Source organism: Choloepus didactylus (genome assembly GCF_015220235.1).
Source record: "Choloepus didactylus isolate mChoDid1 chromosome Y unlocalized genomic scaffold, mChoDid1.pri SUPER_Y_unloc1, whole genome shotgun sequence".
NCBI classification, from domain to species: Eukaryota; Metazoa; Chordata; class Mammalia; order Pilosa; family Megalonychidae; genus Choloepus; species Choloepus didactylus.
Window position 1 is genome coordinate 2555029 of NW_023637624.1, and position 27459 is coordinate 2582487.

Genomic DNA, 27459 nt, shown 5'->3' on the forward strand with positions numbered 1-27459 from the left:
TAGGCTTTGCTTTATGTAGCCACTACGTATTCACTTTTAGTAATTCAAGAAAAGAGTTCCAAATGGCTTGTCCTGTAGGTTCATAAAATGAAGCTTAAGTGTTCCCTAGTAACCCCTAGCACCCACAGGATGAACTATATAGCCTTTAGGAGACTTAAAATGGATTTGTCTGGGCCACCTTTAGTTCAGAAGAACCAAGTTCAAGACAAGCAACATTGGTGAGATACTTCATGTTCCAGTGAAGAATAAAACAGGAGGACAGGTGCATTCTGATTTCTTCAGCCTTGATATGTTTACCAACCCACTTAACTTGGCGTCACTTCTCTTCCCTGGCATGCACTCTATTTTCAATTTGGCACTAATGTGGCTTCTCAGCTCTGTATGGGGCACTTGTTGCTCTAGCTGTAGGTAGAACCTTGCCACCTGTCACAAGTTGGTGGCCAGTGAATGGGCATGAGGTGGGGTGTGGTGTTACAGCCTTTCAGGTTGTGATATTAGGGAAAAAGGAGCCACTGCCAACAGTCTCCTTTGCTTTACTATTAATGATTTAAGACAACATAGACTAGTTCAGAAGCATGGGACATGTGTGTGCAGTGGGTGAAGGGGAGGCAAGGGGACGTCAGCTAGAAATACCATCACTTCAAGGTAAGCACAGAGGGATAGGGAGTCCTTAGTGGTCTGGTAGCCAAACCCAAGGTCACAGAGAGGAAAGAGAAGTTTGGAGCCCCAAGAAGTGATTCCTAATCATAACAGAAGAGGAACAAAATGACTTCCTAAGGGCTTCCTATTTGGCATCTGGAGACTCAGGTTCTGAAAAACTGTAGGTAGGTGGGCCTGAGTCTCATGCTTTATCCTCTTGTTCTTCCAGCTTCAGTGGATACCTTATCCAGGATTCTTCTCTGAGGTAGATGTGTGAACTGACTCAGAGGACTTTTTTGTTGTTGTTGCTCATTTCTTGGTTCTTGTCCCAACATGTCACTTGCCACAGCACAACTGAGGTTGCCAAATAAGGAAAATTAGTATTACTGGGTGGGATTCACTTCATCATAAATCTCCAGTCCCTTTGCCAACCCTGAGCTCCCTACTGCTCTCCTTCTTCATGGGGAGGAATAACACCCAAATTAAATGAAATGCCTTATTTCTAGACTACTTCTATGATATAGCCTTACTGGAAAATACATGGCCATTCTTAGTTGCTGCCTATTCTCTGGCTTCATTTGGATGTATGTGTGCATGTGGGTAGGGGTGCATGGGAGAGGGTATCCTCAACAGGTCCTATGGAATAGGAGCCTTCTCAAGTGAATATATTCTCAAGTTGGGTTGTTGACAGGCACAAACCAATTTTCATCCATGACCCTTGAGACAGCTTGAGTGGCAATGAAAGACCAAGGTCCCATCTTTCCTGCTGCTCAAGACGGCAAGGCCGTGAGCTCTGCCTATATATAGAAGGAGCTTCTGTTGCTGTTGGCCAAAGCTAAAAGACTCCAGCTTGGGGCTCAGATGCTGGGAGAGCTTGGCCTGATTGCCTTAACCACTCTTCAGACTGTGCAGTATGCCAATTAAATGTAACAAAAGGAAATGGGAAGTGGATGCACTTCTTGCAAGATCAGCTCAGCAGCCTCTCTTCAAATAAAACTTAATTATGATGAGAGGCAAACACAGCTCCTGCCTCAGTGCCTCGGCAACCCAAAAGTGCTTGGAGAGCACTCACCAAGTGTGCCTATGGACTTTCCCTTCTGAGAAATATGCAACTATTTTTGTAGCTCAAAAAACTTAGCCTCAAGTCCATTGTCCCTAGCACTAGTAAAAGTTATCATCTGTCAAGCCCCTGCTATGCACCGGACACATCCTCACAGCAGCCTAGGGAGGTAGAGATTAAAGTTCATATTTTGTAGAGATAGACTAACTGAAATCCACAGGTGAAGTCACCTCACACAGCTGATAAGTGGCAGATTTGGGATTTTAACCTAGATCCTCCAACTTTTCCCATTATTCCATACTGCGTTCCCGCATAATGAAAGCAATATGTTGAAACTTGGTAGATACAGAGGAGCTAAAAAGAACTCATGCCTTTCTACTGTGGCTTTCTTAGGTATGCTGAGAACACATTACTTTTAATTGGACTGATCTGGACACAGGAGACATTTACCAAAGGACAATGTGAGGGAGAGACTTTCTTTCAGCAGATTAGCATAACCTATGAAGTAATACAATCAATGTCAACTCTGGGTGACACAGGCACAAACCAATTTTCATTCATGAGCCTTGAGAAAGCTTGAGTGGCAATGAAAGATCAAGCTCCCATCTTTCCTGCTGCTCAAGATGGCAAGGCCATGAGCTCTGCCTATATATAGAAGGTGCTTCTGTTGCTGTTGGCCAAGGCTAAAAGACTCCAACTTGGGGCTCAGATGCTGGACAGCTTGGCTTGAGTGGCAATGGAAGACCAAGCTCCCATCTTTCCTGCTGCTCAAGATGGAGTGACTGTCAGGCAAGTACCTGGGCAAAATGCTCTCACATTTTGCTAATAGTCTAGAACTAAGTATAGACAGTGAATATCCTCGGATGGGATACATTGCCCTCCCATGTGCCAACCTCCTGCATTCACCAAGTTTTCATCCAGGAAAGCTCTGGTGTCACTGTAGAGCCCTTTAAGACTAAATGTAACATCAACTGTGTCATTTCTGCTTAGAGTCTGAGACAAGAAGAAAGGAAAAGAAAGAATAAAGACAGAAGCATGGTTAGTAAGCATGCAGCTGGCTTCTCCATGGGAACGAAAGGCGAACAGGTAGGATGTGGCTGCAGATGAAAAACTAATCCCAAAACAAAGCACAACTGGTACAGCATGGGCAACAGCCAATCAGAACTAACACCAACTGTCACTACTAGGGCCAGCTTATATTGGTGTGTCATATGAAGTGGAGCAGCACAGCTTGGCTTTGGCATCATTGTTTGAGTGCTTTGGGATAGGGAAACAGAAAATATGCAAGGCAGAAAGCAAAATCAGGCCACTTTCCCCATTACAGGTGGAGTTAGACCCAACTATCTCTCTACTTGAAACTCCAGATCTTGCATTCCAGGCCTCCACCAACTAAAATCTCGCCCCAAATAAATAGTTAACCTACATTTTAGTAGACCCTGACCTGATATGTGGCCCTTTTGTATCTTTTGCCTAGCATAAAAGCTACTTTTTAAAAGTATCATTTAAATCTTTTGGCAGTGGGTAATTTCATGAGATGGCACATTTAACACCAAGTGTACTAATCTGGACCTTTCCCTCAAGAGGGAAACCAAGGTATGCTCGAGTTCTAGTTCCAATGACAGGTATCACCTTATCAGGTTATACAGGGATCCACCAAGGATGAGGAATGGCTGAGACCAAATTCCTCTGCATTCATTGGCCATTTCTCCCTGAGGTAAGTAGGGTGGATGGCTACCAGAGAAGATTGCTAGCTCTCAGGATGATGAAAGCTGCTGTGGTGTTCCCTAGGAGACACCCTGGTCCTGTAACAAGTCAAGGAAAACTTGCCTTCTGCTACACTCTACCTACCAGTTCCCTGCAATATCATTTGCCAAGTTTTTTCCATCCAGCCTCTGGCTCCCTTTCCTTCACCTTCATCTCCTTTCCTATTTGGTTTGACTCCTTTCCTTCATCTGTCCTTTCTCCCTTACCTTAATGGGAGTGCAGAAAGCTGCACCTGCCTCATTGCTACTGTCTCGGCCATAGAAGATATCATTCAGGATTTCAGCACTGGCATTTGCAGAATCCATGAGGACAGACACATGCTGGTGGACCTTGTTTAGGTCAGTAAGTCTGTAGTGAAGCAAGGACAGATGGATGAGTCAGGAATCCTGAAAGACTCTGGCCTAGTTGCTGGTGAGGGTTGGTGTAAGGAAAGAAATGAAATCTATTGGTGCTGAACTGGGACTCTTTACTCCATCATGTTGTTATTACTCTTCTCTAGTAGTTACCTTTGTCCATATTTGTCTCCAAAAATATGGAGACAAGAAGATGGGCTCCAGAATTTAGATTTTGGGAGCTTGGGGAAGGTGGGAAGCCAGAGTAGAGGAGATCAACTGACTCCAGGAACTCTAAGACCCTCCTGATATTTAAGGGCAAGGATAAATATTCTTCGTCCTGTTGGGTCTGAGGAAGCAGGAGGAGATCAAAATTTATCTCTGGGCCTAATGATACAAATCCAAGCTGGTTTATTGCTGACCACAAAGGCTATTTCCTGCCTGGATTATTGAGGTCCCAGTCAATCTTCTGTACTCTGGGTGAGACTCCTTTCTGAAGCCAGGCTTCCTAGTGTTCCTTTTGCCTATTGGCTTCTTCTTCCCATCCCTTCTTAGGATTCCCAGATCTGTATTTGCTAATACAGGGCCAGTCCACTTACCTGCTGATGAGGGTTTCTGCAAGCTGAGCTATGTGCTGCATCTGGGCATAGTCTTCATCAGAGAGGCTATCTTGAAACTCCTTGAGTTCCAGCTGGGATTGAAGGGCAGCTTGAATTTCAGTATGTTTGTGCTCCCAAATTATCATGGAGCTCTCAAAGTCCTGGAGATGAAGACAACAGCAGACCCTATAACTGTGGCTAATAGGGCACATACAGACCTGTCCATGAGTGTGATATTTGTGGAACTAGTGGGCAAAGAATAAAGAGGGCTCCCATTCATCTCCCCTTCTGCCTACTTTGTGCTGGGCATTTTACAACTGTTCTCTTATGTAGGTCTTCCCAATAATCCTATTGATACATACATCTAGCCATCATTTTATTTACTATTTATTCTTTTATTTTTTGTTATTGTTACTATGCTTGTTTTTGGGAAACAGGCCTGAATCAGACAGATCTATGCCTTCCAGAAACTTCTATATGAGGGTATTGGAGTCAATAAGATAGCAGAGCATCTTTCATACTCCTTCCCTTCTTCACCAAATCTAGGCAATACATTATAGTGGTGGATTTTAGAGGAGACATATCTAATCTAACTCCAAATCATGCTTCTTCTGTTATTTACTAGCTGTATGATATTTAGCAAATTATTTTTTCCTCTCTGATCCTCATTTTCCTCATCTATAAAATGGGAATAAGTGTATTTACCTCATAGGATTATTGGGAGGACCTACAGGAGAGAACAGATGTAAAATGCCCAGTGCAAAGTAGGCAGTACTAAAGTGGACTTTTTCTCCCCTTTCTACTGCTATTTCTATGACTGTCCACAGGTCAGTGTCTCCAAGCACTGTATGTATGATCAATAATAGCTCCTTTCTAGCTTTAGAAAGTTTAGCTCAATTGAGTAACATTTGTGAATTCAGCATTTTAAGGAAGTTTGGAGGAACCTAAAGACCATACTCCATGCCAAATTTGTTGTTGAAGGAGCAGATTCCTCCATAACCACCTGAGGCCTTTAGCTTTTGGTGTAGTGGTAGAAGGAGGACAACCTTGTTCAAAATCACAGAAGGGAGCTCCTTGTCTCACCCTCTTGAATGACAGTTTGCTAATGCTGGTATATACCAGAACGTCTTTGGGAGCTTGTTTACAAATACAAGAGCAAGTTCCTGGGAACTATTCAGCCCCATACTAGTAGTGGTGAAGACACTGATGTGGGGCCCAGGAATGTGCATTTCTAACAAGCCCCCTCCCCACCAGGTGATTCTGATGCAAGGGACTTCCAGATTTCACTTTGAGGAATTTTGCTGGACTGGAAGTGTTCAGCACTTAAGTGACAACTGAGGATGTGGCAGTGTAGAGCTCAAGATGAGTTTTTACCCTCTTATCCAATCCCTTCTGGGCAGCATTCTTACACCTAATCTTGATAAGGCCTGGTCTCTGAATACAGGCCTCCCCATCCACCTGCACTGGGATACCTTCTTCACCATCAATGGTTATCATTACCTCATGACACTGCCAGGCAAGAGGAGGAGGCAAAATGGGGGGAGAAAAATGAGGTAAGTGCTATAAAGCAAGCTGACAATCCCACAGTCAGGGTTTTAATGTGTATCTGAAGTTATATCGGCAAGGATGTGAACCAGATTATCCCAGGGAGAAACACCCATTTCCTGTGGGCATGAATGACATCAGTCTAGGGTCTAAGGAAGGGGTTTTGCTCCTTTACTTCCTATCGTTCATGTCTCCAACATTAGCCATCATCTTGCTGCCTACCAGGTAGCCTCTTCCCTCTACCCTGGCACTCTTATACCCAGTTAATTGCTGGTACTACCCCACATCCTGGGCTGGAACCACTAAGCTCAGCCACTCAGTTCCCACCTAGCCCCTGCCTACCTGGGCAATGCGATGATGATGCAGGTTGATGATATGGGACATTGCCATCTGCATGGAACCAAAGATTGCCACTACCTCCAGCTTCCCATCATCTATTGCAGGAGCCTCATATTCCTAAGGAGAGATGCCTGTGTCACATCTCCTTACCTTGTGTGACTACCTTGGCTTTAAGAAGCAGATATGCTTTAAAGGCTCCCAGTGAGAGCTTTTCTAGATCATGAAAAGTGGAGAAACTACATATTAGAGAAAAAGGTGAGGTCAGTACATCAATCTTGGAAAAGGGCACTGAGATAAAAACTTCTAGCTGTTTACCTCCCTGTACAATTCAGAATCACAAGTCTCCAAGTCCAGTCCCATTGGCCTCATGGCCTTCTTTGATGATCTTAGAGAAAGGGGTCATGGCCAGTTTCCCAAGGGGATTTTATTGGCAGACCATCTTGGAGGAGAAGGAGCATTGTACAGGTAACCTTTCAAGAATCCATTAGGCCTGAGGAATAGAAAACTCAAAGCCCAGGCAACACCTGAGAGGTGATCTAATACTGAGGTCTTTGGTTGATTTTTGTGCTCTGGGATGGTAATTTCACAGAAAAAAAATTGATCATACAGTTGCTGTTAAAGGTTTCAGCCTACTTACTTTTCCTGCATTGTCCACTCCCTACTCCAGTCAATCCAGCTCTCCTTTCTGAGAGCCCTTAGAGGGGGTCATGCCTTTCTCCTTCCCCATTTGTTTCTTGTCTCACACTCACCATGGTTGCTGTGCCAGGCTTCCTAGTGTTCTTTTTGCCTATTGGCTTCTTCTTCCTATCCCTTCTTAGGATTCCCAGATCTGTATTTGCTAATACAGGGCCAGAAGTTGATACCTGCAGCATAGCTAGTAATGTTGAGCATTACAATGCCCTGAAGGTTTGGTAAAGAGATAGCTTCTCCATCACACTAAAAGAAAAAAGTAGCTTTCATTGGCTGGCTTTTCAGATACCAATGTGAAGAGACATTTACAGGATGGGGTTGGGGGCTCTGTTTTCTCTTACGCTATCATTTTCTTATGCATAAAATGGAAATATGTTTTCATGCCTTCCTCTCATGGCTTCAAGTTAGGATTACACATTTAAAGCTTAGGAAGAACCAAGGATATATGGGAAAGTTGACTCCCAAGGCCATGAAATTTTCTTTCCCCATGCCCCAGAAGGACTCCACCCATTTCCGCTGACTTCCAAGTGCACTCGTTCTTCTAGTTTCCTATAAGAGTGCTGCAAAAGTTCCTTGCTTCCTAGGAGTCCATACCACATCTTGTTCTTAAGGTGGCTGCTACAGGTAGATAAGGGTAAAGAACGTTAGTCAGAGGATGAATAATATCAAGATAAGTGAATGGGGAAAAACAGGAAGGGAATGCAATTTATTTCTCAACTGCCTTCTTATAGAAAGGAGTCCATGGCCACTGGACACAAGAGAGGCTGCTAGGATGTTAGTGAGATCCCCATGCAAACACTTGCTGAAATGTATTCCTGGACCCCTTTGATGCCTCCGTAACCCATCAATAGGTGATTTTGCCACTTTTCCTTGCTGCTGATATTGGTTCAGACTTGCAAAAGACAGGGCATATTCAGAAAGCAATGCTTACAAAAAGCTATGAGGATAACTGGTTGGCACAACAGCTACCCTGGCAAGTGCCACTTCAAGAGCACTAGATTTCCACTGCTTAGAATCAATTTCATTTGAAATATATGACTGTTAGATTGCAAGTTCTTTGAAGCAGTGACTTTGCTGAGAAAGTGGAAGGATTTTTCAAGCACTAGACCCAGAATTATATACTTAATTCAGTATAATTATATACTTAATTCAGACTAGAACTAAGCCTAGTAAACAGATTCTAGAGGAGCCAGTGAAGAGAATATTGGACAAGCAAGGACATGAGGAGATTTGGGATGGAGGTAGGAAGGACAGGTCCTTGTTGACTGCAGAATTTCAAATTAAAAACAATCACTAGAAAGGCTAGATATAGCTTACTAAGAGCTTTTTATGTAGAGCCACAGAAATGAACCACCACAGGGTATAGAATTTTGAAAAGTAAGGCTAGCACAAAATCATTTGGACTCTGAACCCGTAAGTTCTCTGGGCACTTTAGTTTCCTCATCTATGAAAATGGGGTTTTGGTTTTACAGAAATGCAAAGCACTTAGAACAGAAAAACAATTCTGAAAAAAGAACAAAGTTGGAGAACTTTCACTTCCTGATTTCAAAACTTACTTATAAAGTTGCAGTTATATATAGATCAATGTAACAGAATTGAGAGTCCAGAAAAAACCTTTACATTTATGGTCAATGATTTTTGACAAAGGTGCGAAGACTATCCAATGGAGAAAGGATATTCTCTCCAACAAATGATGCTGGGACAACTGGATATCCACATGCAAAAAAGATAAATGTAGACTCTTACCTCACACCATACACAAAATTAACTCAGAATCATTAATGTGGTAGATTGAATTATGTACCCCAACAATGTTAGTAATCTTATTTCAGGTCCCTGTGTGTAAATAGGACCTTTTAAAGGTGGTATTTTTAGTTAATCTGTGGCCCAACTGAGTCAGGGTGGAGCTTAATCCATATTACTGGAGGCCTTATAAAGAAAAGTCAGAGAAGGCCATAAGAAAAAGCTGGAAGTCAGCAGAAACCAGAAAAACAACACAAAGAAAGAGATCACCATGTGATAGGAGGCAGAGGGGCAAGCCAAGGAGCACCAAGGATTATGGTAAGCCAGAACCAGAACACTGATGCCTTCATTTTGGACTTCAAGCTTTTGAAACCATGAGCCAATAAATTCCTGTTCTTAAGCCAACCCATTGTGTGATATTTGTCATAGAAGCCTAGCAAATTAAGACAACAGACTTGAATGTAAAACTAAAATAAGAAAAGTTTTAAAAGAAAACTTAAAAGCAAATCTTTAAGAACTTAGGCTAGGCAGAGATTTCTTACATATGACACCAAAAGCAAGGTCCACAAAAGAAAAAAATGATAAAGTGGATCTCATCAAAATCCAAAAGATTTGCACTTCAAAACAAACCATTAAGAAAATGAAAAGATGAACAATAAACTAGGAGGAAATATTTGTGAAACACATATCTGATAAAGTACTTGTATCCAGAATCTACCAAGAACTCTTATACCTCAATGATAAGAAAACAACAACAACAAAAAAAAACAGTTAAAAAATAGGCAAAAGATTTGAACAGATATTTTATTAAAGAAGATATATGAACTGCTAATATGCATATCAAAAGAGCTCAAAATCATTAGTCATTAGGGAAATGCAAATTAAAACCATAATGAGATGCCATTTCACACCTACTAGAATAGATGTAATAAAAAAGGAAGAGAACAATTATTGGTGAGGATGTGGAGAAATTGGAACCCTTATCCACTGCTGGTGGAAATGTAAAATGGTGCAGCTACTTTGGAAAACAGTTTGGTAGTTTCTTATAAAGTTAAACTGCACTTGCCATATGACCTAGCAGTTCTACTCCTAGGTATATACCCAAGAGAAATGAAAACATGTGTCTACACAAAAAATTATACATGAATATTCATAGCATTACTTACAATGGCAAAAAGTGGAAACAACACAAATATTCATCAGTCAATGAATGGATAAACAACATGTGGTATATCCATATAATGGAATACTATTCAACAGTAAAAAGAAACAAGCTACAGTTAAATGGTATGACATGGATGAACCTCAAAAATATTATGCTTGATGAAAGAATCCAGACACAAGAGACTGCATATTGTATGATTACATTAATATGAAATGTCCAGAAAAGGCAAAGCTATACAGACAGAAAGTAGATTTCTATAAATATGCATGAAGGATCATATTGGAGGGATTAAAATGTTCTAACACTGATTTACGGTAATGGTTATACAATTTGGTAGATTTATTTTAAAAATTGAATTGTACATTATCAAGTCAAATTTTGCCTTTCATATAATTTACCATTTGCAAAAGTTATTTTTAAAGTGATTTTCAAGTTACAGAATGGCAGTAGTGGGGAACAACTTATCATCAGATTTGCATGCATTTAGGCCCAGCCAGTCGAAAACAACTCAACTTTAAAAGGGCAGACTTTCCACCAAGCCTGGTTTAAAAATGTCTAAATGTTTGATTTCATGACCCAGCAAATCTTTAAGTGGAGATCCTTCCTAATTTTCTGCTCTGAGAAAGATGTTCTGGTGACAGGTGGGTGGGGTTGGGAGGGAAGAGGTGCTTCTTTTTACTTGTACTTCGAATTTACCACAAGAATTCTGAGGCTACCTTAGGGCATATCTGTGGTACAAAAGACCCATAAAGTGCCAAACAAGCCAAACTGGATAGGGTGGAACTAATGAGTCCAGGGGAACCAGGTAAGGGATATCAAGAAGAAACAGAGAGATCTTTGATATTTGCAATTTTGCCAAGCAAAACAGATCTGAAGCCATGACTGGGAACTGGCAAAGCTCTCAAGACAGAGCAAAGATAGGCAATTTGCTGAATCAAGTCAGCATAATCTATTCTCAATAACATTAACACAGGTAGCTGTATTTACACAGCAATCCACAGGGCTAGAAGATGTAGGCAGCTCCAAGATTAGGATGCTAACACTGTCATCATAATATTTATCCAACATTTAGGACAAGTTGTTGCACTCTGCTATCCTTGGGACAGATACATTTTACTTCCAAACTACCTCTTTCTTTCTTTTGCATGTCTGAGAGGTAGGTAATGTAGAAATGTGTGCGTGTATTCTGATTGTGTGTTCGTGTGTGAGGAGATGAGTTTCCTTTCCTTACTTGTATTGCCCTGGGTGTTCATTTCTTCTGGTGTTGAACTCCAGGGAAATTTCGGCATCCAATTCAATTCCAAAATAGTTGTTCATGATGCACCTTTCTTTAAAGCATCTGAAATTAGCCAAAAGGAAGAGGACAGACATTGGTGCATTAAAGAGGTGCTGCTCTCATTGGGAAACAAGCTTCATCTGTATGATCAGAAACCACTGAAGGAAGGCCTCCTCTAAGTTGGGCACAAGCTGTAAAATGTTCTTGAAAGGCACCTGTAGGTGTCTTATTGTGTTAACAACCAGCTTGTTAGCAGTAAGAGAAGGTGTCCAGCCCATTTGGAGGATTGAGTGGGACTGCAACTCATAATAAAGGAGCAATGTTCATGATCTTTTAGTCAGCTTTGGAGACTCTCTGAAATGAGTGGCCAGTATTTTCTCCACATGTAATAAAGGCAAGTAGAGTTACTGGATTTTCCCTATGAAGAACTTTTGAGCATTCCAGACAAAAAAATGCTTCATGAGTGTTAAGTCTGCACTGCTCTCAGAGACATCTGACTCCTTTAGAGCACTTTCACATCAAAGGACAAAGTGATCACACATTTTGGGGAAACTCATTAATGAGTGTAGATATTTCCACAACAGAAAAAGTCAGGCAGTTTTTTTTTTTTTTTTTTGAGTTTCCTGCATCTGTTCAGGGTGACAGAATGGATAACCCCTCCAAGCTGTCAACATGAAGACCAGTGTTGGGCTGTAATCAGTTCATACCAGCTCATGTAAGACTATTATGCATATTCTTTCCAACTCCACATTCAGTGACATCACATCAGTAGCTTGAAATAAACCATGGTGTGGGGGGGGGTCTACACCAGAAATAAATCAGGACTTTGTGTTTTTTTTTATCCCCGGAGAGCTGGTTGTTAAACATTTGCCAGCATATCACTGATCAAAATTCATTAGGTAGGTCCCTTGAAACCCCTGATGTGACTTAAACCAATGCTGAGGTGGAGGGGGTAGGAATAAATGGGAGGCTCCAGAAAACTGAAGTAATTGTCTGTCTTTTGAGAAACTGAAAATAGGAACAGTTTGTCTACTCACTCATGGATAATTTTTACTTGTTATTAAGCTTACCCCACATTTCTCACATGAGATTTGCCTCCCCTGCACAGTCCAGGAGTTGAGGTTTCTCTAACTGATTCCAAACTGATGTTCTTAATGAAACTCAAAACAAGTGAGTTTTGGCTGCTGGGAATATTCTAAAGAGGTAGGGCTGTTGAGACAGACTTCCTTAAATTTAGTACTTAGTCCCCTAGTGCCCATTTTTTTTTAGCATCTCCAATCAATTATTAAGGCAACACAATGGAAAAACAAGTCCTCTGAAATAACAATTAATATTGTTTATAGTAATAATAGCAACAATAACTGCTAGCACATTTAGTGCTTAACTGTGAGTGTCAAGTACTGCTCTAGGTACTTTAAATATATGAACTTAATAAATACAACAAACCTATGACACAAGTCCTCATACAATTATTTCCACTTTAGGAAATGGAGCTTCAGATTGGTTGAGTTACTTGTCTAAGGTAACACAACTAGAATTTGAACATATTCAAATTCAGGATTTGAATATGAATATCTTGAGACTGTGCTTTTAACCAGGGAAAGGAAGAAGGCATAAAAATATATTAGGATTAAATACTTGCATAGTTTCAGGCATGAAATGTAAATGCTCCAAGTTGAGGTTATCTAGGTCCTCAATTTTGAGAGAAGATATAGAAGACAAAGTGCCATGATGAGAACCTGGACAAAAAAGACATCACACTGGTGTCAGATGCAAACAAGAAATCTCTTTCTCCCAACTTGCATTTTACCCTATTTTCTGTCTGGATCAGGGTCAAGCTCACTTACTTTCTCCTAGATAATATTCTAGGTTTTCATTTCAAAGAGTCTATCCCTTGGATAGACAGGGACTTTTCACTGAGAGAATAGTAAGGCTTGGCTGCTTGCTTGCTGGCAGTGAAAACAGCATCAAATCTTGTGTTTCATCACACCAGCCTTTTTAAATGCCCAATAGATTCATTTCTATATGGACATTGTCATGGAATCTTTTAGTGTGAGGTTTCTAGAAAAGAGGGTGGGGTATCTACTGGAGAGTAAGAATATGGCTAAAGATGGATACATGAAAACGCATCTTTCTTCTCGGGGAACTGGGTGACAGTGATGAAGGATGGAATAACAGAAGTAGAAGAGGAAAAAAGATCCTTACAGTGTGTTGGGCTTGTCCTGTTAATATCCTCTGAGTCATCTTCCAGGAAGAAAGTTGAAGTAAAGTTCTTTACCAATATTGTCTGTCTTCTTTGACCATCCAAAACGATAAAGAAGAAGTAGAAGGAAGGAAGAAAAAAAGGAAGGAAGGGAGGAAGGGAGGAAAGGAGGGAGAGCCGGAGGTAAGATAGGTCACATTTATTGAATATTTATTGAGCATCTATGGTGCTCAGTTAATGCCAACCAGTGTGCGTATAGATAACAGAGATTTCCATTTGACCATCAACTCTACTCCACGATGTTGTTTTTAGTCTCAGCTTCCTTGATAGTTTTGCTCCCCTGCTTTGTCATATCTATACCTGAGCTTTCTCTGTTTTACTGGTTACTCTTTTTCTGTTAGCCTGTAAATGTGGTTGTGAGAAGAAGCTCAAGGAGTGGGTGGGTAGATGGATGGGCAGAAATCCTCTGCACTTCTACTTTTATCTTCACTTCTTTGTTAGCTCATTTACTCACATGATTTTGTCCAGACCTGAGCCTCTAGGATCATGTTTCTCTTTCACTGAAATGTGCCATCCAAACCTAGAACATTTGAGATGTTTTCTTCTCCTCACGAGCCTATATCTTGCATAGCTCAGATGCTCAGACCACGCCACAGGTTATAGGTTCAATCTCCACCCTGCCAGTGGAGCCTTTATCTGTCCTATGGCCATAAGATGGACTTCTAAATCTGGCAAATATGCTGATGGAGCTGGAACAGGCTGAGGGTTGATTGTGACAGTGTTATGGCTATATCAGATTAATTTAATACCCACTACTTTAAGAACAACTATAGAAATAGAAGCAAACTGCTCAATATTTTCCACAGTGCATAATGAGATTTCCTTTCTCTTTTGGTGGTCTCTAAAGGTGCCAAGGCAGGGGAAGTTACCATGGCTAAAAGTCAAAGGCCAACCTTAGGATCTTCCTTACTTCACGGGACATCTGCTCAAATCCAATAGATCAGTTAGAACAGACTAGGTCTCAACATCATGTTCAGATCTGATTTTAAAGAAGCTATGTGTGAAAAAAGTATAAACCCAAATGTTAAATGAAGAAGTTGTGGGTGATTATAGTTTCCTGAGAGTGACATCATGAACATGGTGACATAAGACATCCTCTGAAAAATCTCCCCAGAGATTCAGAGAATAAAAGGACAAATCCCACTTGCTTAAAACTCTGAAGGAAAGTAGAGACTGGAGAAGGACTCCACAAATATTGAAGCCAAGGAAAAGAAAAATAACAAGTAGGAAATTGCTGCTCCAGAACTGTAGTCCTATTATGTTGAACTCCCTCCCCTTGTTCCCTCACAGCTCGGGAATCCCTCAGAGAAAGAGAGGTCAGAATCCCTCCTTTCCACCATGGTCACAGACTTTAAAGCCACTTGCAGGAGCATGCTAGAATCCCACACATATTGAGGCACCGGGCCCCAAGTCAGCAGAGACCCAGGATGGAATATAAACCACTTGGGAGTGCCACATAAATAAGGCACCCCCCTCCAGGGGGTGGAGAGTAAAGAAGCCACAGCTGGAAAGTGGTACACTCACTCAATTCAGTATCTGTTGGCTGGACCACCAGAATGCAAAATGGATTTTTATGTAGCAACCTACCTTTCTGGATTGACCCCATCTTGGTCTCTGGGGCAGAATACACTAACAGGGAAAAACATACAGAGACGGAAAGGCCTCAGGGAGCGTGTGCCAGTTTGAATGTATTATGTCCCCCAAACGCCATTATCTTTGATGTAATCTTGTGTAGGCAGACCTATCAGTGTTGATTAGATTGTAATTCTTTGAGTGTTCCCATGGAGATGTGCCCCACTCGACTGTGGGTGATGACTCTGATTGGATAATTTCCATGGAGGTGTTGGCCCGCCAATTCGGGGTGGGTCTGAATTAGAAGATCAGACAGAAGGAGCCAGCTTGCTACAGCCAAGAGGAATGCTTTTGAAGAAAGCACAGCAGCTGCAGATGAGAGACATTTTGAAGATGGCCATTGGAAGCAGACTTTTGCTCTGGAGAAGCTAAGAGAGGACAAATATCCCAAGTGCAACTAAGAGTAACATTTCTAAGGAACTGCAGCCTAGAGAGGAACATCTTGGGAGAAAGCCATTTTGAAACCAGAACTTTGGAGCAGTTGCCAGTCACGTGCCTTCCTCCAGTGAAGGTACCTGATTGTTGATGACTTACCTTGAACACTTTATGGCCTTAAGACTGTAACTGTGTAGCCAAATAAACCCCCTTTTATAAAAGCCAATCCATCTCTGTTTTTTGCATTCTGGCAGCATTAGCAAACTAGAACAGAGAGGAAGAAAAGGGGGTGTTTAAATTGAACTGCAGTAAGACAGGAAGTCCTCAGAATGGAAAAGTGCAAGGAAAATGGGGCACTAAGTGAGGGAGAGAACTTAAACAAATCATAGGAACTGAGGAGAAAATTCTGCACTGAAAGAAACAGAACAGGTCAAGATTCCTGGAGAAGGAACAGAGGAAAGGAAGCTTTCTCCTGAAGGTGAAACAATAGGACAAAATGTGCAATTTCAAAAATTGTACCACATATCCAGGGCAAGAATCAGATGAAAAAGAGTGTAAAAATCTGATCAAACATGGGCTATTCTAATAGTCTAGAGTAATGCAGACTAAACATTCAGATGTGGCCTCTCTCTTTCAGCCAACTCAGCAGGTGGACTTGCTGCTATCCCCCTCTACATGGGACATGACTACCAGGGGTTTAAATCTCCCTGGCAACATGGAACATAACTCCCAGGGATGAGCCTGAACCTGGCATCATAGGATTGAGAAACCCTTCTGGACCCAAAGGGGAAAGAGAAATGAAACAAAATGAAGTTCCAATGGCTGAGAAAATTCAAATAGAGTCAAGAAGTCATTCTGGAGGTTATTCTTACGCATTATAAAGATATTCCATTTTAGGTTTTAGTGTATTGGAACAGCTAGAAGGAAATACTTGAGACTGTTTAACTGCAACCCAGTAGCCTTGATTCTTGAAGATGATTGCATAACCACGTTGCTTACAGTGTGACCATGTGTCTGTGAAAACCCTGTAACTGACATTCCCTTTATCCAGTGTATGGACAGATGAGTAGAAAAATGGGGACAAAAAGTAAATGAATAAGCGGGGGTATGAGGAGCATGGGATGTTTTGAGTGGTTTTTTTTTTTTTTTACTTTTACTTTTACTTTTATTTTTATTCTTATTTTTTTTGAAGTAATGAAAATGTTCAAAAATTGATTGTGGTGATGAATGCACAACTATATCATGATACTGTGAACCATGGATTGTAAACTTTGGATGATGGTATGGTATGTGAATATATCTCAATAAAATTGCACTTAAAATAGAAGAGCCTTAACACAAAGCCAACCAATAATAAAATCCTAGACAAGAGAGAGAAGCTGACCTGCAGAGTAAACTCATTAAGGCAATCAGATGCCTGGACATTAGCGAAAAATTACAAGCTACACTAAGAAACAGGAAGATGTAGCCAAGTCAAGGGAACAAATTAAAACTTCAGAGGAGACATAGAATTTGGAACAAGTTATCAGAGAATTTCAAACAAATCTAAATCAATTCAAAGAGATGAAGGAAAATATGGGTAAAGAGATAAAGGATATTAGGAAAACATTGTGTGAACATGAAGAATTTGAAAGTATAGATAGAAAACTAACAGAAATTATGGGAATGAAAGGAACAATAGAAGAGATCAAAAATAAAGTAGAGGAATACAGAACCAGATTTGAACAGGAAGAAGAAAGAATCAGTGAATTAGAAGATAGGATAATCGAATTCTTACAGACATAAAAAGAGATAGAGAAAAGAATAGAAAAAATTGAGCAGTGTCTCAATATATGAGGCAAACACTGCCAAAAATGAAGGGAGAAATATATGTCTCTACAATAATAGTTGGAGATGTCAATACACCACTCTCATCAATAGACAGAACATCTAGACAAAGATTTGATGGAAACTGAGAATTTGAATAATATGGTAAATGAACTAGACCTAACAGGCATATACAGAATATTGCATACCAAAACAGCAGGCTACATATTCTTCTCAAGTGATCATGAATCATTCCTCAGGATAGACCACATGTAGGGTCACAGAGCAAGTTTCACTAACTCTAAAAAATAAAAATAATACAAAGCATTTTCTCTGACCATAATAGAATGAAGCTGGAAATAAATAAAAGGCAGAGAACTGAAAAATTCACAAATATATGGAAGTTAAATAGCACTATCTTAAACAATCAGTGAGCCAAAGAAGAAATTGCATGGGACATCAGTAAATATCTCAAGATAAATGAAAATGAGAACACAACTTATCAAAACTTATGAGATGCAACAAAGGCAGTACTGAAAGGGAACTCTGTAGCCCTAAATGCTTACATTTAACAAGAAGAAAGAGCTAAAATCAAAGACCTAACTACACACCTGGAGTAACTAGAAAACAGAACAGCAAACAAATCACAAGGCAAGCAGAAGGAAAGAAATAAGAAAGATAAGAGCAGAAACAAATGAAACTGAGAATTTAAAAAGCCAATTAAGAGAATTAAAAAAAAAAAAAACCCAAGGGTTGGTTCCTAGAGATCAATAACAATTGACAAAGCCTTAGCTAAATGATAATGATAAAAAGAGAGAACACACAAATAAATAAAATCAGAAATGATAAGTGGAACATTACTACTGACCCCACAGAAATAAAAGGTTCAAAAGAGGATTAAGAGAATACTATGAATGACTTTATGCCCAAAACTTAGACAACCTAGATGAAATGAAAAATTCCTAGAAACATACAAATTACTTACACTGACTCTAGAAGAAACTGAAGACCCTAAAAGGCCAATTATAAGCATACAGATTGAATCAGTCATCAAAAACCTGTCAACACCAAAGGTAGAAGTGTTTAGTTGGTGCAAGATCTATATTTCCTAAACAATTTAACTCATACAGTTTGTTCAAGTACCATAATTATATGGAACTTTTAATAGGAAGTGAGACCTGGTAGGTTTGCATAGGTTAATGTGAAATAGTGACACATCCCAAAGTAATCTGGACAGAGAATAAAAATATATATGCAGCCCCCCCCTGAGGAGCTGGGGGGAAATGCAGAGGTGTTGGGCTTCCTAACCTGGATTGTTGCTGATGTTCTCACAAACATTGGGGACCGGCAGTTTGATGTGCTGAGCTCTCTATCATGGGCCTTGCCCTTACGAAGCCCATTACTGCAAAGGAGAGGCTAAACCTCCTTATAATTATGCCTAAGAGTCTCCCCATGAGTACTTCTTTGTTGGTCAGATGTGGCCCTCTCTCTCTCTAACTGAGCCATCTCAATAGGTGAACTCGCTGCCCTCCCCCCTACATGGGAACCGACTCCCAGGGGTGTAAATCTCCCTGCCAATGCAGAATATGACTCCTGGGGATGAATCTGGACCCAACATCATGGGATTGAGAACATCTTCTTGACTAAAAGGGGGATGCAAAATGAAATGAAATAAAGTTTCAGTGGCTGAGAGATTCCAAATGGAGTTGAGAGGTCACTCTGTTGGGCATTCTTATGCACTATATAGATATAGATTTTAATGCATTGGAATAGCTAGAAGTAAATACCTGGAACTATCAAACTGCAACCCAGTAGCCTTGACTCTTGAAGACAATTGTATAGCAATGTAGCTTACAAGGGGTGACAGTGTGATTGTGAAAGCCTTGTGGATCACACTCCCTTTATCAAGTGTATGGATGGATGAGTAGAAAAAAGGGGGACAAAAAGCTAAATGAAAAATAGGGTGGGAGGAGGGGATGATTTGGGTGTTCACTTTTACTTTTATTTTTTATTCTTATATTCACTTTTTCTGATACAAGGAAAATGTTCAAAAATAGATTGGGGTGATGAATGCACAACTATATGATGATACTGTGAATAATTGATTGCACACTTTGGATGACTGTTTGGTATGTGAATATATCTCAATAAAATTGAATGAAAAAAAAAAAAAAACCTGCCGACAACAAATATGGCTTCATAGGTGAATTCTACCAGGCTTTCCAAGAAGAATTAATACCAATCCTTCTCAAAATCTTCCCAAAAATTGAAGAAGAGGGAACAATAACAAACTCATTCTATGAGGCAAACATCACCCTACTATCAAAGCCACATAAAGATAGTACAAGGAAAGAAAATTGCAGACTAATTTTTCTTATGAATATTGTTGTAAATCTTCAACAAAATACTTGCAAATTGAATCCAAGAGCACATTAAAGCAATTATACACCATGATCAAGTGGATTTTATCCCAGTTATGCAAGAATGGTTCAACAAAAATCAATTAATGTAATACATCAGTGTAACAAAACATAAGGGAAAACCTCATGATCATCTCAATTTCAGAAAAGGATTTGACAAAATCCAGCATCCTTTCTTGATAAAAACATTTTAAAAAATAGGAATAAAAGGAAACTTCCCTAAGAAGATAAAGGGCATATATGAAAAACCCATTGCTAACATCGTACTGAATGGCAAAAGAGTGAAACTTTCCCTCTAAGATCTGGAACAAGACAAGGATGCCTATTGTTACCACTGTTAATAAACATTATGCTAGAAGTTCTAGCCAGAGCAATTAGGCAAAAAAAAAGAAATAAAAAGCATCCAAATTGGAAAGGAAGAAGTAAAACTTCCACTGTTTGCAGACGATATGATCCTATATATGGAAAGTTCTGATAAATCTACAAGAAAGCTACTAGAGCTAATAAACAAGTTCAGCAAAGTGGTGGAATACAAGAGCAACATGCAAATATCAGCTGTGTTTCTATACAGTAGTAAGGAGTAATCTGAGGAGGAGACCAAGAAAAAAATTCCATTTAATAGCAACTGAAATAATCAAATATCTAGGAATACAAGGATGTAAAGAACTTGTACACAGAAACTACAAAACATTGCTTAAAGAAACCAAAGAAGGTTTAAATAAATAGGACATTTCATGCACATGTACTGGAAAACTAAATATCATTAAGATGTCAGTTCTAACCAAATTCATTTATAGATTTAACACAATCCCAACCAAAATTCCAAAAGCCTACTTTGCAGAAATGGAAAGCCAATTATCAAATTTATATGGATCAGTAAGGGGCCCAAACTAGACAAAAATATCTTGAAAAAGCAGAATGAAATTGGAAGACACACACTTCCTGACTTTAAAGAATATTTCAAATCTACAGTGGTCAAAACAGCATGGTAGATTGGAGCTAAGATGGCAGCACTGAGAGGTGTGGAAATTAGTTAGTCCCCTGAAACAACTAATAAACAACAAGGAACAACTAGTAAATAATCTGGAGCAACTGCTGGGGGACAACCGTGACTGTCCCCACATCATGTACCAACCTGGATTGGGTGGAAAGGCTGAGATTGAAGCATAAAATCTGTAAGTAAAAACTGTGGAACTGTGCTGGGAGCCCCCTCCCCACACCACAGACTGAGCTGCAAAACCTCACTGTAGGAGAAAGCAGCACTCTCTGAGCAAGCAAAATTAACCCAGCTGAGCTCTAACTGTTAAATTGTTAAATTAACAAATGTGGACTGCTGAATACAAGCTACAAACAGAGACAAGCAGAAAAGTACCCTGAGGTTGCTCCCAGTGGAGAGGAGGTGGGGCTGACATAGAGGGAAAAAACTTAATTAAAAAAAGAAAAAAAATACAAAGGCTTTTGGAGACTGACCTTAGAGAGCCAGAAAACACCTGTGTCTTGAGAGGGGGAGCCCAGAAGACCAGGTGCTCTATCTGACCGATGAGTGAAATTGGGGGGCTATGTACTGGCTCTGAAAGGAGCTTTCTTTCCCCTTTTCTTTCTCTCAATCTGAGTGACTCAGTGGAGCCCCAGCCATTTTCAGTTTACAGCACACTCTGACCCAGACAGGGATGGAGCTCACAGTGCCAGAGAGACAAAGGAAGTATTGAAATGCCAAATATAGCCCCCTAGGAGGTGTATCTTCCCTAAGCGGAAGGACATGGGGCCCAACTCAAGAGCCTACCATCCCCTCAGAACTCAGACCCCAGAGCCTGGGAAAAAAGAGCCAAAACAGAAACTAAAGGGGCCACACCTCTTTACACCAGTTGGGAGAAACATGCTGACAGGTGCTACCTGCTGGGCAGGTTAGGAAAAACACAGCAGCTAGAGACCTCACAGGAAAGTTTGTCAACCTCTAAGACACACCCTCAGGGAGACATGAAACTGAATGTAACCCCATTCTGAGATCTGAACCTGTTCTGGTCTGGGAAAATCTGATTGGGGTAACTGGGGAAGCCAGATGCCTTGACAACAGAGGACTACAAACTACACTGGGAAGGGCAGAGATAAGGCCCAGTAAAAGGGACAAACTTACACCTCAAACAAGATACAGTTGAAATATCATTTCACTCTAATGAAACAGTCAATTAAAGATTTCAAAAAAATATGCTAAATCAAATAAACAACCAAATCAAAGAGTTCAGGCAAGATATGGCTAAAGAGATGAAGGATGTAACAAAAACACTGGGTGAACATAAGGTGGAAATCAAAAGTTTGAAAAAACTACTGGCAGAATCTATGGAAATGAAAGGCACAACACAAGAAATGAAAAACACAATGGAGACATACAACAGCAGAGTTCAAGGGGCAGAAGAAAACACTCAGGAACTGGAGAACAAGACACCTGAAAGCCACCACACAAAAGAACAGGTAGGGAAAAGAATGGAAAAATATAAGGAACATCTCAGGGAACTGAGTGACAACATGAAGCACATGAATGTACATGTCATGGGTGTCCCAGAAGAAGAGAAAGGAAAAGGGGCAGAAGCAATAATAAAGGAAATAATCAAAGAAAATTTCCCATCTCTTATGAAAGACATAAAATTACAGATCCAAGAAGTACAGCATACCCTAAACAGACTAGATCTGAATAGACCTATACCAAAGACACTTAATAATCAGACTATCAAATGTCAAAGACAAAGAGAGAATCCTGAAATCAGCAAGAGAAAAAGGATCCATCACATACAAAGGAAGCTTGATAAGACTATGTGCAGATTTCCCATTAGAAACCATGGAGGCAAGAAGGAAGTGGTGCGATATATTTAAGACACTGAAAGAGAAAAAACACCAACCTAGAATCCTATATCTGGCAAAACTGTCCTTCAAATATGAGGGAGAGGTAAAATATTCTCTGACAAACAGGCAATGAGAAAACAAGATACCTGGTCTTGGAACACAATTTTGAGTGACAGTAGCACAAAAATGTAATTACACTGAACAAAGATGACTGTGAGTATGGTTGAAAGAGGAAGGTTACGAGCATGTGGGACATGAGAAAGAAAGAGGAAAGATAAAGGATGGGATTGTATAACTCAGTGAAACCTAGAGTGCTCAACAATTGTGATAAAATATACAAATACGTATTCACATGAGGTAGAACAAATCAATGTCAACCTTGCAAGGTTTTAAAAATGTACTGGGGGAAAAATACAACCAATGCAAACTAGAGACTATAGTTAAGAGAAACATTGTATTATGCTTCCTTTAATGTAACAAAGGCAATATACCAATGCTAAATGCCTGTAAGAGGGGAGTATAAGGGAGGGGTACGGGACTCCTGGCATTGGTAATGTTGCCTGACTCTTTATCATACTTTAGTTTAATCCTATCTTTCCTTTTGTTGCTTTTTAGCTGCCATATTTTTTTTCTTTCTTTTTCTTTTTCTTTTGTCTGTCTACCTTCTTTGACTCTTCCTCCTCCTTTGTGGAAGAAATGGAGATGTCCTTATATAGATAGTGGTGATGATGGTGAATGCATAAATATGTGATTTTACAGGGAACCATCGATTGTTTACTAAGGATGGAATGTATGGTGGGTGACCAAAACCATCTTAAAACAAAAACAAAAAGAAAAATAAAAAATGGGATGATGAAGAAACCATGAGGGCACTATATTAAGTGAAATAAGTCAGACACAAAAGGACAAACATTGTATGGTCTCACTGATATGAACTAATGCTAGTATGTAAACTCATAGACATGAAATATAAGTTACCAGGATATAGAACAAGGCTAAAGAATGGAGAGTGATTGCATATTATGAACAGAATGTTTAGGTTGAACTTAGGTGTTTGGAAATGGACAGAGGTGATGGTAGCACGTTATTGTGAGAATAACTAACAGTGCTGAATGGTGTGTGAATGTGGTGGAAAGGGGAAGCTTAGAGTCATGTATGTCATCAGAAGGAAAGTCGGAGGTTAAAAGATGGGAATGTATAAAACTGAATCTTGTGGTGGATAATGTTCATGATTAACTGTACAAATATTAGATATCTCTTTCATGAACTAGAACAAATGGTATGACACTATAACTAGAAGTTAATAATAGATGGTATATAGGGAAAAATATACCTATTGCAAACTATGTGCTACAGTTAGTAGTATTTAAATATTCTTTCATCAACAGTAACAAATGTACTGTAACAATACCATGAGTCAATAATGGAAGGGAGTGTTTGGGGTATGGGAGGATTTGAGGTTTCTTATTTGTTTTTATTTCTTTTCTGGAATAATTCATGCACAGCTGTATGATGGTACCATGGGCAATTGGTTGTGCACATTGGATGATTGTATGCTATGTGAACAATCTCAATAAAATTGAATTAAAAAACAGCATGGTAATGGTCTAAAGATACATATATTGACCAATGGAATACAATTGAGTTCAGAAATAGACCCTCACATCTATGCTTAATAGTTTTTTACAAGACTGCCAAATCCACTCAACTGGGACAGAACATTCTTTTCAACTAGCAGTGCTGGGAGAGCTGGATAGCCATATCCAAAAGAATGAAAGAGGATGCCTATCTCATACCACATACAAAAGTTAACTCAAAATGGATCAAAGACCTAAATATAAGAACCAGGTCTATAAAACTCCTAGAACAAAAATAGGGAAGCATGTTCAAGACCTTGTGGTAGGCAATGGTTTCTTGCCTAAAGCACAAACAACAAAAGAAAAATTGTATAAATGGGACTTTCTCAAAATTAAAAACTTTTGTGCATTAAAGGACTTTGTCATGAAAGTTAAAAAACAACCTACTTAGTGGGAGAAAATATTTGGAAGCCATATATATGATAAGGGTTTATTATGTAGAATATAAAAAAAAATCCTATAACTCAACAATAAAAAGGCAAACAACCCAATTTAAAAAGGGTAAAGATTTTAATAGAAATTTCTCCAGGGACAATACCTAAATGGCTAAAAAGTGCATGGAAAGATAATCAACATCACTAGCTTTAGGCAAATGCAAATCAATACCACAAGATATCATTTCACACCCACTGCAATGGCTACTGTAAAAAAACCAGACAAGTACAAGCGTTTATCTGAGGGATGGGGGACTTTCCAGCTACCTTGCCACTATCTGCACATACTGTAGCACTTTTCTCAACAGGCATAGCTGCTGCCTCCTCATCCAAGACATCAGTCACAACGTTGAGCTTGTCATACATTAAGTTGCTCTGTATACAGAGGAAGGAAATAGGGCAATAACATGAGGGATAAGTGCTGGGGAGGACAGACTGAGGAACTGGGAGTGGTATGGGGTGGAGCAGGGGTGAATAGTTGGCTAAAAGCACTGAGTATAGAAAGCCAACATGTGGGGAAAGATGAATGTTTGGGTAGATGTGATAAGATAACAAAAGAGTGTTAGAGGATCAAACACATACTATTCATTTTTGAGCAGTCCCAAGCATCAACATATGTTCCTGAGTCTTTCTCATATCAGACTGGCCTGCAAAATGACATATAACATGGCAAACTAGAAGAAAGATAAACATTTCTGGATTGGTGTGTTTATAGACATGCTCCTATGGATGGTGATGTGCTTTTATATGGGGGCCTTGTGTCTGCCTTTGCAGGTGTGTATGTTTGGGAATGTACAACTGCCATATGGTTATGGTTTTGATTCCAGTTCCATCACATGATAATTTGTGACCTGAGGCAAGTTACTTAATCTCTTTGTGCATCTATTTTCAGGGCATTTGTGAGGATAAAATAACTTAATACATTAAAAGTGCTTAGAATAGTCCCTGGCACACAGTAAGTGCTGTATAACATTAGCTATCTTTGCTTCTCTTGCTGTTAGAGAGGTGAATGGGGGTATATTTCTGGTGTATGTGTATTTACATGTTTTCAAGTATGTTCTGGTATACAACATGTACGCAGGTAAGTTTGGGGTACACTTGTGTGTAGGTGTGGGCAACTTCTTGGCATATAGTTAGGTACATGGTATATGTGTGTGCATGCATAGCACCACTCTTCATTTGGATAAAGATGAATGTTTCAGGAGGCTGGATTTTCTCCATCAGAGAGGCTTACCAGCTGCTCCTCCTTGCCTTTCTTTTACAACTTGCAGTGAGAGAAACATTTGGTATTATTAAAAAGGGGACCCTGACTCCACAAAGAGTACAGAACAAAAGAAATGGAAACTTACTTTCAAAATCACAGACTCTATTGCTGTATTGTTCTGTTTGATCAGATTCCAGGCCTTTACAATATCAACCACAAAATCTTCTATAGCTGAGGACAAGAATCTGGAAAGATAAGAGAGGCCTTCTCTCTTTAATGTCATCATTCTCCGTCTTCCTCCTCCTCTCTGTCTTCTCTCTTTCCTGATCTCTCTTTCTCTCTCTCTTTCTGTCTCTTTTATTTTTGTCTTCATGAACATAAGGTGAAATATGCTCCATCCCCACTTCAGTACAGTTTCATACTACATCCTAAATCCAGCACCTAAGAGAGCTTAATTAGTATAACTTAGCTCTAATATAAAATTTCCAGGAAAGACAATTCAATTGGTCGGGTTTTCATCCCAGGTCAAATCATCTGTAGTTCAAGGGCCCAGCTAATTTTGTAAAAACATAATGACATTGGGAGGACTACCCCTTTGAGGGGTACTTCTCAAAGCAGAGTGTGGTGGACTGAGCAGGAATCCCCCAAAAAGTCTCAGGAAAAATGAATGACTTCATATGTGAAGGGGAGAATATGTTGCCTAGGCTATAAGAAAGCAGATGTACGCAGGTACTACAGAGAACTTTCCCAGTGGCAAAAATGGAAGACAAGGTGTTCTGTCTCTAGGGAGCATCACTCTGCTCGAGTGGGCTGGAATATTGTGCTTCCCTTCTGTAATCCTTCTTCCAAATCTCTGACTTGCAGTTTTGTCTTTTTTGGAGTAGCAGAAGCCTTCATCTCAATCTAATCTTTCTTTTCCAAACTTCCCTCTTGGTAGGTTTGAGTTAGGAGAAATTCAATTTGGAAAGGTAGGAATATACTTTCCTTGGCCTCAACACCTTAAGTTATCAAAATGTACCCCAACTCTGACCTGGGAATAGCCCATAAGGGGCAAAAACACTCCAAAGCCCAAGAGGCAAAGGAAGACTGACCTGTTTGTGATGATCATCTCTGTGGGGCACTTGGCCTTCAGGATTTTGTTCAACTCAATGGTTGCAAATTCTAAGTGTTGGATGGCAGCAGCCTAGGGGGAAAGAGTGCTCAGCCCTGGAATTTTATCTCTGTGACAGTGTGTTGCCCATCCTCACCACCCACAGATTCATTATTTCCTACTGACTTTTTGCCAGCAACTCAAGTGCCTTTCTGGAAATAATTGTAATCAAAGAATTCTTGTCAAACGATGGGAATTTATTACCTTACAGTTTTGAGGCCCTGAAAATGTCCAAATCAAGGCATCATCAAGGTGATGCTTTCTTCCTGAGACCAGCTGCCTGTGATCCTTGGCTTCTCTGCCACATGGCAAAGCACATGACAAAGCACATGACAATGTCTGCTGGTCTCTCCCTTCGCTTGTTGTGGGAAAATAATCCCATATATATTCTTAGATTTATGGTCATTCTAAACATAATGGATGTATATTTGTTTCCTCTTATTTAAATTAATAAGGAAAAACTCTTACCAAGGAGATAATATTTACTCCATGTTTCAAATGAACAAACTACTTATGTGGTTTAAAGCTGTATGTATCCCAGAAAAAAC

At 39.8% G+C, this 27459-nt stretch overlaps 1 protein-coding gene across 1 annotated transcript in view; it reads right to left on the minus strand.

Annotated features, from left to right (window-relative positions):
• The window catches only part of DGKK (diacylglycerol kinase kappa), a 105080-nt gene that overhangs the window by 11276 nt on the left and 66345 nt on the right, over nucleotides 1-27459 (minus strand). Inside the window, 17 exon segments of the mRNA XM_037824678.1 lie at nucleotides 2606-2692; nucleotides 3670-3811; nucleotides 4395-4555; nucleotides 5769-5903; nucleotides 6282-6395; nucleotides 6442-6514; nucleotides 7129-7214; nucleotides 7490-7586; nucleotides 11108-11215; nucleotides 12795-12891; nucleotides 13358-13463; nucleotides 14096-14114; nucleotides 14382-14409; nucleotides 16879-16914; nucleotides 24788-24932; nucleotides 25907-26006; nucleotides 26853-26944. Of these exon segments, the coding sequence (XP_037680606.1) occupies nucleotides 2606-2692; nucleotides 3670-3811; nucleotides 4395-4555; nucleotides 5769-5903; nucleotides 6282-6395; nucleotides 6442-6514; nucleotides 7129-7214; nucleotides 7490-7586; nucleotides 11108-11215; nucleotides 12795-12891; nucleotides 13358-13463; nucleotides 14096-14114; nucleotides 14382-14409; nucleotides 16879-16914; nucleotides 24788-24932; nucleotides 25907-26006; nucleotides 26853-26944 (1626 nt within the window).